The 13531-nt window shown below is 46.3% G+C and overlaps 1 protein-coding gene across 1 annotated transcript in view; it reads left to right on the top strand.

Moving 5' to 3' along the window:
- LOC309864159 (patr class I histocompatibility antigen, A-2 alpha chain-like) overlaps positions 1-11672 on the top strand; it is a gene marked incomplete at both ends in the record, with an annotated part of 171456 nt that extends 159784 nt beyond the window's left edge. The window contains 3 exons of the mRNA XM_082729473.1: positions 8742-9020; positions 9145-9258; positions 11635-11672. Of these exons, the coding sequence (XP_082585599.1) occupies positions 8742-9020; positions 9145-9258; positions 11635-11672 (431 nt within the window). The remainder of the gene's footprint in view (positions 1-8741; positions 9021-9144; positions 9259-11634) is intronic.
- Positions 11673-13531: the final 1859 nt, after the last annotated feature.

The following is a 13531-nucleotide window of genomic DNA, read 5'->3' on the forward strand; positions in this document are numbered from 1 at the left end:
AGAAAAGGTCTGCTGTGCTGAGCTGCTTGAAGTCTTAAGGATACAGGAAATGCACCTGTACAAGGGACAGGAAGGAGGCTTTCCAATGCAGGCAGAGAGGAAAGGGGGGGAAGGAGAATGAAGAAGGACTAGCTGAGGGAGGTGGAGATGGTAGACATTCAGGACAGGAGTCAGGAGAAGGGGACACAGGCTCCTGTAGGTAGGGAGAGGCTGACCTTCAGGGACCAAGAGAAGAGCAAGAAGGCCATGGTGAAGCAGAAGTCTTATCTGCAAGGAGGGAGGGGAAGTGAGAACTGAGACAGAAGCTCTTCTGTCATTATATTCTTTCCTTTTTTGGATTTATTAAATATTTTCTGTGGTGTGAAGTGGCTTATTAAAAAAAACACACACACACTCACTCTGTGTGTCATGTCTCAGGTCCCAGGAATTCCTCTTCCCACAGTCCCTGTGGCTTTGACATGTCTTACTCACTGTCATGGTACATGAAGGCCTGACCTTCATGAAGAGGGTGGTTAAGTGTGAATGATCTATGACCAGGGGTGACATGGTGCCCAGGAGGGTTATGGTGGAGTGGAGAAACATGGACCATGATGCCTGTGGTGAAGTTTCATCAGGGACTAGGTAGTGCCAAGTGAGGGACGATTAGCGAGGCAGGGGAGCTGTGGAGGGGATTGTGACCACAAGGGTGTTTATGGTAGGCCAGTACTTCTGGGGGAGGGGAAGGTGTGGGCCTAGACCCAGACTGGAAGAGTGGCCTGATGATGCCCCTGGTGGGGAATAGGATGGACCTACCATTGTTCACTGGGGAGAGAGAGTACGCAGGGGTCTCAGAGCTGCTAGGCAGTGAGCCCAAGGGTAGTCTATAAGAAAGGAGGAGAAACAGACGAGAAAATAGAGCCAAAACTCCATAGTGAACACCTTGGGGAAGGACCTAGATGGTAGGGATCATTCAGGCAGGGATGGATGTGGCAGGTCAGACCCCCAAAGAGTTTGGGTGGGACAACCATACCTGGAAGGCAGGCAGGTAGAGACCTGGCTGTAGGGAAAGGCTGCAGCTGAGCATGTGTCAGGAACAACCAGTTTGGGGCTACGTGTCAGGAATGAGGACCACTGGGGTCAAGGAGCCAAAGTCAGGATGAAGGCCAAGGACCTGTGCATTTGGACCTGGAGCACTTTTCTAGTCAGTGAGGAAGAGGGATGGCAAGAGGCAGCAGGGGAGACTAGTGCTGAGGGTCTGGGAATGGGGGACTGGGTGCCCTGAAAGAACTTAATTACAAACTTACAGGAAGGAGGGGGCATAGGCTGAGAGCAAGGAGGAGGGAGGCTGACTGCAAGGGCCCCACAGGAGGAGCTTCTGAGGGAGGAAAGCTTGGTGATGGCCAGGCACGTTGGCAAGGGCTGTGGGAAGGCATTGAATAATTGCACCAAAAATAATAAAGTGCTTAGGAATAAACTTAACCAAAATGGTGGATAACTTGTACTCTGGAAACTATAAAACACTAGTGAATGAAATTGAAAATGGCACAAACAAATGGCAAGATTCCAATCCATGGACTGGAAGAAAAAATATTGTTAAAATTTCTGTTATCCAAATCAATCTACATATTTGATGCAATCTCTATCAAAATACCAACAGTGTTTTTCACAGAGTAGAACAAACACTGAAATTTGTATAGAACCACAAGGACCATGAGTAGACAAAGCAATCTTGAAATAGAAAAGTGAAACTCGAGGCATCACATTCCAGACTTTAAGTTAGATTACAGAGCTGTAGTAATCAAAGCTGTACGGTACTGCCATAAAAATAGACATATGGATCAATGGACCAGCATAGAAATTCAAAAGTAAACTCACACTTACATGGTCAACTTGTCTTTAACAAATCAGGAACGAATATGTGACAGGAAAAAGACTGTCTATTCAACACATGGTGTTGGAAAAAGTGGACAGCAACATGCAAAAGAATGAAACTGGGCCATCTTCTTATACCATACACAGAAATGAATATAAAATGGTAAAGACTTGAAATCCTAAAAATCCTGGAAGAGAGCACAGACAGTAATTTCTGTGATATCAAGGACAGCATCATTTTTCTAGGTATGAATCCTGAGGGAAACAAAAGCAAAAATAAAGGAGTGGGACTACATCAAAATAAAAAGTTCCTGCACAGCAAAGGAAACAATGAACAGAACTAAAAGGCAACCTACAGAATGGGAGAATATATTTGCAAATGATATAGCTGATAAAAGGATAGTATCTAAGATATGCAAAGAACTAATGCAATTAAACAAAGAGAAAACAAATATTCCAGTTAACCAAGGAACATTAGACATGAATAGACTTGTTTCTACGAAGACATCCATATGGCCAATAGACATTTGAAAAGATGATCAAAATCACTCATCATCAGGGAAATCCAAATCAAAACCACAATGATACATCACCTCTCACCTGTCAACATGGCTAAAATAAAAAAAAAAACAACACAAGAAACAGCAGGTGCTGGTGAGGATGTGGAGAAAAAGGAACCCTCTGGCACTATTAATGGGCATGTAAACTGGTATAGCCACTGTGGAAAACAGTATGGAGGTTCTGCAGAAAATTAAAAATAGAATTCCCATATGATCCAGAATTTTACTACTGGGTATTTACCCTAAGAATATGAAGACATTAATTTAAAAATCTATGTGCATCCCTAGTTCATTGCAGCACTATTTACAATAGTCCCATTATGAAAATAGCCCACATATCCATCGATAGATGAATGTATCAAGAAGATGTGCTACATTTATACAATGAAATGTTACTCAGCCATAAAAAAAGAATGAAATCTTGCCGTTTGCTGCAACATGGATGGATCAAGAGAGTATCATGCAGGCAGAATAGTCAGAGAAAGACAAAGACCGTATGATTTTACTCATATGTGGAATTTGAGAAACAAAACAAGAGAAGAGAGAAATCAAAAAGTGGAATATAAACATACATAGATAGATAGATAGTAATAAACATAACCATAGAGAACAAACAGATGGTTACCAGAGATATGGTGGGTAGGGGCATGGGGTTTGGGTGAAACAGGTGGAGGGGAGTAAGTGTACACTTACCTTGACAAGCAGTGAGTAATGTATGTGGCTACCCTCCCCCTTCTGTTTCTCCTCTGATATCTGTCTGCACAATCCCAACTCCATGTTTTGTACCTCTTGACTGATGATCCTTTGCCCCCGTAGAGATCCAGATGTATAATCTTATATTTCAGGCTGATGTCATGGGTGTTCAGAGTGCTCTGATGGCTATTCAGCGCAATTCAGGGGACTGGTTGAAATAGGGTCCCCTAATCCTCTACCATCTTGCCCCTACCCTGATCTGTTCATTCTTGTAACTCCACATTTCACTCAAAGGAAACTCAAAACCCTTCTCACACCCTCAGGCCTGCATGATGTGGTCAGTATCTGACCTCATGTCACCTGCTCTCTGCTGCAGCCACAGTGGCCTCCGCATCCTTCCTTGAACACAGACAGGGTCCTCCTCTAGTGCATGTGCACTGGAGCCTCCCTGCCTGGAAAGAACTCTCCCCAGACCTCTTCTTACACAATTTTTTCATGTCCTTCTAATCTCTCAGAGGTCAGCTTCTCAGTGAGGCTCACACTTACCACTGTTGTAAAGTAGCCGTCTTCCCTGTCCCCACACAGGTCTCCTCTGGGTCCCCTTCCTCACTGCACTTCCCAGCCTCTAACACATGCACTTCCCTTAGTTACTAGCAGACAGTCTGCCCCTCACTACCAGCACATACACCCCACCAGGTGGGCCCATTTGGTCTGTTTCTACTTGACTGAAGTTTCTACAAAGGAGTTTCTGTGTATGACACTCAGTTATCACTTGGAAAATGATCCGCACAGAGAACCTCTCTCTTCTAGATGAGCCCTAGGCCACAGTTGCTCATGGAACCTATCAGTTTTCTCACCAGTGGTGGTCTCTTCCACATTCTCATGTCCTCTTCCCTGCATCATCTCTCCGGCATGCACAGGAAACAATGACAGTTCTCCCTTCTGGAAAGGTGTATCTAGGCTTGTGGGTCACGTATTCCAGAGAAATGTGAATTCAAATTAGACACTGTTTCATCACTCTATGAATCAGGAATAGAAGCAGAGCTGGAATTACTAGTGTCAAGAACAGGGGGGCATGTGGGTGAGCCAAGAAAATAGAAACTAACTGAAATATAATGAGGATGAGAAATTATCAGTTGCTGTCTCTAACTCCATAATATGCTTTTTAAAAAAGATGGGGAAAGATGGAAAGAATGATCCAGAACAACTCTAGAAGGAGATGATCCCTAGAAGAGATGGACTGGTATAAAAAGTCACCTTTGAACCCCACAGATATTCCTGTGTGCAGAGGCCCCTTGGGCCTTGTGGGGACAATGAGAGACAGAGGACCCCTGGGGCTGTCCCAGACTGGGAACACCAGAGGAACATGAGACCACAACTTGTACCCAATAAACAACAGGCCTAATTCTCCATAGAAGCAAAGAAGAAGAAGGAAGAGCAAGAGGAGGAGGAGGAGGAGAAGGAAAAAGACAGCAAAAACTTGGGAGCTGAGTCCTGACCAGGCTTAAGCTCTGGCAACCCTGTTCACAGGAAAATCTTGATGCATAAAGTCCTAGAGAGAAGAGAGATCGGAGTTGTTGTGATTACTGGGCCTGTTGTGACAAGTTTCCACTGATGGTACAAGGGACCAAGGAGCAGCAAGGATGACCAGCAGAGCAGCGACCATGTCAAAGCCCATGATGCACTGAGCACAGTCTGGGCACAGTCCCCTCCATGCTGGCTCCTCACACACTCTTGCATCCCCACCCTTGTGGACCCTGGAAGGCTCTCAGTGCTTCTGTTTATTTCCTCTCTCAAACTTTAGGAGTCCTCTTTTGTCTTTTTATTTTTATCTTTTAATTTTTTCAACACTTTAAAATTTAAATTCAATTAATATTTAATGTTTTATTGGTTTAAATTCAATTAATTAACATTCAAAGTTTCATTGGTTTCAGAGTACAGGGCTGTGGTTCATCAGTCTTTTATAACACCCAGTGCTCATTACAAAATGTGCCCTCCTTAATGTCCACCACCCAGGGGCGCCATCCCTCCACCCGCGTCTCCTCCAGCAACCCTCAGTTTGTTTCATATGATTAAGAGTTCCTTTTAGTTTGTCTCTCTCACTGGTTTCATCTTGTTTTATTTTTTCCTCTCTTCCCCTGTGAGTCTCTGTTTCGTTTCTCAAATTCCACATATGAGTGAGATCATATGATAATTGTCTTTCTCTGGTTGACGTACTTTGTTTAGCATAATACCTTCTATTTCCATTTATGTCATTGCAAATAGCAAAGTTTCATCTTTTTGATGGCTGAGTAATATTCTGTGTGTGTGTGTGTGTGTGTGTGTGTGTGTGTGTGTGTAATATCTTTATCCATCCATCATCAATGGAAATACAGGCTCTTTCCACAGTTTTACCATTGTGGACATTGTTGCTATAAACATTGGGGTACACATGCCCCTTTAGATAACTGCATTGGTATCTTTAGGGTAAGTACCCAGTGGTGCAATTGCTGGGTTGTAGGGTAGCTCTATTTTCAACTTTTTGAGGAACCTTCACAGTATTTTCAGAGTAGCTGCATCAGCTTACATTTCCACCAACAACATAGGAGGGTTCTCCTTTCTCCACATCCTTGCCAATATTTGTTGTTTCCTGACTTATTAATTTTAGCGATTCTGACTGCTGAGAGGTGGTATCTCAATGTGATTTTGATTTTATTTTCCCTGGTGGCTAGTGATGATGAACACTTTTCATGTGTCTGTTAGACATTTGTATGTCTTCCTCAGAGAAGTGTGTGCTCATGTCCTCTTCCCTTTTTTGACTTGATTATCTATTTTTTGGGTGTTGAGTTTGAGAAGTTCTTTATAGATCTTTGATGTCAACCTTTTGTCTGTAGTGTCATTGGCAAATATCTTCTTCCGTTGTTTTGTTGGCTGTTTCCTTTGCTGTGCAGAAACTTTTTATCTTGATGAAGTCCCAAAAGTTCATTTTTGCTTTTGTTTCCCTTGCCTTTGGGGACTGTCTTAAAGGTTGCTGTGGCCGATGTTGAAGAGGTTACTGCCTATGTTCTCCTCTAGGATTATGATGGATTCTGGTCTCAAATTGAGGTTTTTCATCCATTTTGAGTTTATCTTTGTGTATGATGTAAGAGAAGGGTCCAGTTTCATTCTTCTGTATATAGCGGTCCAATTTTCCCAGCACCATTTATTGAAGAGACTGTCTTTCTTCCATTGGATATTTTTTCCTGGTTTTTTGAAGATTAGTTGACCATAAAGTTGAGAGCCTGTATCTGGGTTCTCTATTCTGTCCCATTGGTCTATGTGTCTGTTTTTGTTCCAGTTCTATGCTGACTTGGTGATCATAGCTTTGTAACATAGCTTGTAATCAGGCAACGTGATGCCCCCCAGCTTTTTCTTTTCAACATTTTTTTTTGGTGACCTGTGGACTTTTCTGGTTCCATACAAATTTTATGATTGTTTGCTCTGACACTTTGAAAAATGCCATGGTATTTTGATTGGGATGGCGTTGAGAGTATAGATTGCTCCGGGCAGCATAGTCATTTTAACAATGTTTATTCTTGATCCATGAGCATGGAATGTTTTCCCATCTTTTTTGTCTTCAATTTCTTTCATGGGTGTTTTATAGTTCCTAGAATATAGATCCTTTACTTCTTTGGTTAGATTTATTCCAAGGTATCTTGTGTTTTTTGGTACTATTGTAAATGGAATTGATTCTCTAGTTTCTCTTTCTACAGTTTCATTGTTAGTGTATAAGAAAGCAACTAGTTTCTGTGCACTGATTTTGTACCTGGCCACATTACTGAATTGCTGTATGAGTTCTAGTAATTTGAAGGTAGAGACTTTTGGGTTTTCCACAGAGTGTACATGTCATCTGCAAAGAGAGAGTTTGAATTCTTCTTTGCCAATTTGAATATCTGTTAGTTCCTTTTGTGGTCTGGTTAATGTTGCTGGGCCTTCTGGTACTATGTTGAACAATAGTGACAAGAGAGGGCATCCTTGTCATGTTCCTGATCTCCATGGGAAGGCTGTCAGCTTTTCCCTATTGAGAATGATATTCACTGTGGGTTCTTCATAGATGGATTTTATGAACTTGTGGAATGTTCCTTCTGTCCCTATATTCTGAAGAGTTTTCATCAGGAAGGGATGCTGTATTTTGTCAAATGCTTTTTGTGCATCAATTGAGAAGACCATGTGGTTCTTGTCTCTTCTCTTATTTATGTATTCTATCAAATTGATTGATTTGGAATGCTGAACCACCCTTGAATTCCAGGGATAAGTCCCCGCTGGTGGTGATGGCTAATCCTTTTTTTTTTTTTTAAGATTTTATTTATTTTATTTGACAGATAGAGATCACAAGTAGGCAGAGAGGCAGGCAGAGAGAGAGGGAAGAGGAAGCAGGCTCCCTGCTAAGCAGAGAGCCCGATGCGGGGCTCGATCCCAGGACCCTGGGATCATGACCCGAGCGGAAGGCAGAGGCTTTAAACCACTGAGCCACCCAGGCGCCCCGGCTAATCCTTTTAATGTACTGTTGGATTGTATTAGCCAGGATCTTGTTGAGAATTTTGATATCCAATTCATCAGGGATATTGGCCTGAAATTCTCCTTTTTGATGGGGTCATTGCCTGGTTTGGGGCTCAAGGAAATACTGACCTCATAGAAAGTGAAAGTTTTCCTTCTGTTTCTATTTTTGAAACAGTTTCAGAAGAATAGGTATTATTTCTTCTTTGAATGTTTGGTAGAATTCTCCAGAGAATCCATCAGGCCCCAGACTCTTGTTTTTTGGGAAGCTTTGATCAGTGCTTCAATCTCTGGATTCCACTAGGTGACACTGTTTTGGTCCCTGAGGCTTTCAGCTCTGGTCAGTGGGGTAAATATGGCTGCACCTTGCTCTCTAGACTTGGATCTGAAACTTCACACTCCCCACTCTTTAGTGAGCCTGCACAGAAACGCAATTGATCAGCCTGGTCTCCCTGGTTTTCCTATGAACTCTGTGTTCACCCAGCCTGTGACCAAGCGTTTTTATGTCAGGAACATGACTGAGTCTCAAAACTCCAAACTTGATGGACTCCTGCAGCAGGGACCGGTGCAGTTCCACCCAGGGAAGGTGGGGGTCTGGCTGGACTTCTGCTGCTTACCGGGCCCATTCTCAGAGTGGTTCACTGAATAGTGCAGCGGCTCCCTGCTCATGGCAACGTGGAGCAGAAAGCCAGCACCCAGACTCGCAGCATGCAGCCGGCTTCCCCGCTCTGATGCCTGAGAGCTTTGCATACTCGGGCCCCCCTGTTCTTTCTGTGACCCTGGGGATCCTGAGACCATGCTGTCCCACCTCAGATTCTGCCCCTCTCTGACACCTCAGTACCTTTAAGCCAGGAACCTCTTGCACTGGAGCAGATTTCCAAAAGTCCTGATTTTGTGCTCTGCTCTTTATAAAACTTGGCATCTGCCTCCTGAAGCAATCCCCTTTCCTACTTGTAGCCTTGTGGCATTTCTTTCTTCACATCTCCCATTGATTCCTATGTGTTCACAATGACTTGATAACTATCTAGCTGATTCTAGGGACCAGATGAACTTTGGGTCTCTTACTTCTCCATCACCTTAACTCCTCCCTAAATTCCTGAATTTTCTGACCCTTCTCTTCAGATGCCCTGAAGACACATGTCACCTACCATCTCGTCTCTGATCATCGGGTCATATTGAGGTGCTGGACCCTGGGTTTCTACTCTGATGAGATCACCCTGACCTGGCACAGTGATGAGGAGGAGGACCTGACCCAGGACACAGAGCTTGTGGAGACCAAGCCTGCAGGAGATGGAAGCTTCCAGAAGTGGGTAGCTGTGGTGGTGCCTTCTGGAGAGAAGCAGAGATACACATGCCATGTGCAGCATGAGGGGCTGCCCAAGCACATTATCTTGAGATGGGGTAAGGAGGGACACCTGGGTACAGAGTCTCCTGTCAGGGACATCAGGTTCTGTTGTGGAGATCTTCAGTAGGGTCTGGGTTGAGACCTATGGGTCAAGGTCCTTACTGTATCCTCTCTTCCCAGGGTCCTCTCCTCAGCCCCCAATTCCCATCATGGGCATCGTGGCTGGTCTGATTGTTGTTGTGGTCACTGGTACTGTGGTGGTTGGAGCTGTCATGGGGAGGAAGGAGAGCTCAGGTAGGGAAGGGAAGTGCTCTGAGTTTTCTTGTCCTTCTGCAGTGTCCCAAGCTCAGGTGGAAGTCTGTCCTGCCTTGTTTATGGGCAATGTCTTCTGCACACATGTGCCCGTCCACCGTGTGCTCATTGCTACATTCACTGTAGTAAACCAGAGGTGAGAGCAAGGGACACATTAATCACCCTGATGAATGTGGTGACGGACCCAATTCCCAGAAGTCACAGGTTAGAGAGCAAGGTCCTTTCTGAGGAAAGACTGCATGGAGATGGTTAATCTTGCGCTGCCGTCTCTTTCCTTCATGTCCCTGATCCTGCCCTAGGTCTGTAGTGACCATTCTGGAAACTTCCCTGTGTTCCAGGCTATCTATTTCATCTAGACTCTAGGGCCCTGCCTCCTGTGTATAATCTCATGGGATTTTTTTCTTTCACCAGGTGGAAAAGGAAGGAGTTATGCTCAGGCTGAAAGTATGTATGGTTGGTCATGTGCAAAATAGTCGGAGTCTGTAAGTCTGGGGATATTCAGAGTCTGTGAGTCTGCAGAGAGGCCTGTGTGTTCTGAGAATCCCCACAAGCGAGCCTGGTGCTCAGCCGGATCTGGAGCTGCTGAGGTCAGAGAGGAGAGCAGGCCAGGGTGGGGGGCATTAAAATCACAGTTACTATGTTTTTTTTCCCTCGTAAATTGAGGGAGGACAGTTGTTGTCATGAGGTGCGGAGTGTGAGATTTATGGCATTTTTTCATCACCTGGTGTCATCAGGGGGAGGATTAGGGAGTAGTTCATAGCTGGGATGATGAGCATCTCTGAATGCTTGCTCTCGGCAGCTGTTCCTCTGAACAAACCCTGGAACCCAGCCCTGCTGGAACTTGGACAGAAGGTAGTGCACACACACATATGCACGTGCATCTTCTGTGGATGTAACATGTTCCTGGGGAACATGTTCCTGTGCAGCCAGGAGCACACCTGCAGTGGCCGGTCCAGCTGCGTCTCACACGGGAACCCCGGCCTCTGCCACAGGCACAGAGATCACTGCTCGCACCACTGACTTGGTTGGGTCGGGACATCCACTATGGCCACTCATGGACCTGGGGGACACCTGCCACTCACGCCCCCTGTCACATGCACAGTGGCAGCATCTCTCTATCTGTGGGTCGTGAGTTGGGTCCAGCATGTGCTCCCCTGTCTGGAGGAGCCTCATGCTGGGTCTCGTGGAAGGATGTGGGGGAAACAAGTCTTCCTCTGCTCTGGAGGAAGGCGGTTTCTTCCAAAGCCCTGACCGCAGAATTCTCATGTCGGAAGGCTGCTGGGGTGCTGGCAGCGAGGGATGGAGAGAGAACAACTAACTGTCATTTTCGGAGCACAGATCTGAGGCTGCAGCTCAACCTGGTGCTCTGTAGGTGCTCAGGTTTGGCCGAGGTAACAAGTGGGTAATAAATGACAGCTGTCGTCTCATTCCCCTGACACTACGTGATCAGTCCCAGATGTCGTCCACTGCAGTTCTCGCTCACAAACACGGGCAGTGGTGAGGTGGGCTGGTGGCCTGATGGCTTGGGGCAGATTTGCCCTCCTTTGTTCTTGCAAGGACGAGAAACCCCAAGTCTGCAAGACGTGAGTGGTCTGTGTGCACCGACGTGTCGTGTGACTGTGTCTGTTTCCCCGTGTGTGGCGATGTTCTGGGCAGAAACTCTCTAGCATCTGTCAGTGTTTATGTGACCGCTGCCCAACACGAACAACAGTGCCAGGGACATGGGAACCTGAGAGCTAAAGTCGTGGTGGGTTAAGTGTGATGTTCTCGGTGGTGTGTGGCATCCGTGACGCCATACTGGGTCCGGTATGGAGTCTTCTTCCTTAAATGGACCTGAATAGCTGGTCGCAGGCAGATGGACATGATAGACAAGCTTCCATTCTGCTTATCCTTTGCTCCTGGACAAGATGAGATGCAGGTTACTCGCTTGCTCTAACTCTCAATTTCTCTTTATGGGGCGGAGGGGGTTTCTTTCCCCAGCTGACCAGCTCTCTGATTCCCTGTCATCATCTGGGTGTCCTCCAATTTGTTCATTTCGCACCTGACCCTGTTGACCTGGGGTCAGCATGGGAGGCACAGGTGGGAGGACTCATCCTGCAAGTTGCCCTCAGCTCACGGGCAAGTCTCAACTCTCAGGTTCCCATGTCCCTGGCACTGTTGTTTAAGTTGTCTACAAAGTTGGGGGACATTCAATAGTTTGTTAGAAGGATTCCTGGGTCTCAGGAGAACTCTATGCTGACTGTTATGGTTTATTATAAGGACACACAGGAGCAGCCAGATGAAGAGGCTTGGGAGTGTGGGAGCGTGCAGGTCCTGGTGCCGGAGACTCTGTCCCTGTTGAAATGTGCCCCCCCTCAGAGCACGTGGACATGTTCGCCATTTCAGAATCTCTGTGAACCCCACTATAGATCAGTCTTCATGGTAGCTTCATGACATAGGCACACTTGATTTAGTCACTGGCTGTTGGGGACCGAGGTCAGCCCCCAGAGCCTCTCCACAGAGGTCAGGAAGTGATGCTGGTGGCTCCAACTCTCTAGTCATGGCTTGGTCCTCCTGGCCATCAGCCCCAACCTGAACTGTCTAAGACCCTCGGCCAAGTCATCTCATTAGCGTACCAGTGACACTCTTATCACTCAGGAGATCCCAAGGGCTGGGGAGTTGGGTGCCAGGAACTGGGGACAAAGACCACATATTTTTATTATCCCACAGCCACTCTGTGGTCTTTGACCACTGATCCCTTGAAGCAATAGGTCCTGAACTGCGGAGATGCTGGCCCAGTACTCCTGTCCCATCCGGTCATTAACAGTCAGCCCATCTCCCTACTGGAGGACAGTGTCTCCCAGGCCCACTCGGGTCTGCTGAGTCCATTCAGTGTTGCCAGGTTCCAGAAGCAGGAATGTTCTCACAGCACATGGCTTTTTCTCTCAGGTGTCTGGGATGATGGGGCTAAGAGTGTCATCTCTTGCTCACACTTCTTCCGAGGCGCTAATGTACTATGGATTTCCCTCATGACATAGCGAATGTATCCCCCCACCCTTTACCCTCAGTTACTATTTCTACTTCTCTGCATTTATACCTCACTTTCTGCCGTTGGAAGGGACATCATATGTGGCTGCTGTGCTAGTCTACACTGCGGGCAGCAACACAAGTCTGACAAGCTCCCCTCCCCCCCAGTCCACTCCCAGTCATAGAGGGGAGGGAAACACAGGGACAGAACTGGCGGGCAAGGGACCACCAGGGGATGTAGCTGTGCTCGCCATCAGCCCCAACTTTGCTGGGTGGGGTGAAGGCACAGCCCTCCCCTTCAAGCCCTTAGGAATTCCCACATCAGGGTTTAACAAAGTTCTTACAATGTCTTAGGATTCTTCCCGTTCCTTGCATTCACACTTGCATCCCTGTCCTGAGACTCTGCATCAGGTAGGATGAGAGAATGTTGAATTGAACCATAGTTATACCGAGGTCCTCTGCCTTGGGAAGGACTGTAGAGTCACACTGGCACCTGTCCCCTCCCCCTTCTCAGATCCCCCAGGAAAAAGTGTGTGGTGCGGACCATCCTGTAGTCCCACTCATGCTGGGTGGGAGCGCACACTTGTGAAGGGGTGTAAATCAGCACTTCATGCCTCCGTGGCCCGACACCCCTTTTCCACAATGTTTCTGCTGCCTTTTCCCATTCTCCATGAAGCTGTTACTCTGTCAGCATGTGTGTATGCCCATTGTGGGATGTTAGGATGTTATGGTTTGTCATTGTTTGTGGTGTGAGGAAATGTGACCGAGCATTCTTCGCTGGTTCAGTACTTTTTTCCCACAAGTGCACCAAGAGCCATGTACAAGATTGTCTCAGCAGTACTGTGTATCGTTCCCGTGATGCAAAACAACATAGATGTGTATGACAGGAAAATACATACATAAGTTGTAGCTTATTCGTACAACGGGATACTGTGCAGCCCTGAAGAAGACTGGACCGTGGCTACACCCTACAGCATAGAGGAATCTCACAGACATGGCGCTGAGAGAAAGAAGCCGCACACAGGAGTATGACCCTTTGTATGTGAAGTTGAAGACCAGGACAATTTATAATGTCAGAAGTTGACACCTTTTGTGGTGACGTATTCACTGGGGATCTCTGCGAAGCTCAGCGTGTTCTCCATCTTGCTCTGGGGGTAGTGCGTGGAGGTGTGCACGTGTAAAATCTCCTGAGCTGTTCTCATAGGAACAGTCCTCTCTATGCATTTTATTTTTTTAGACTTTTAATTGA

This window comes from Mustela nivalis (genome assembly GCF_964662115.1).
Source record: "Mustela nivalis genome assembly, chromosome: 5".
NCBI classification, from domain to species: Eukaryota; Metazoa; Chordata; class Mammalia; order Carnivora; family Mustelidae; genus Mustela; species Mustela nivalis.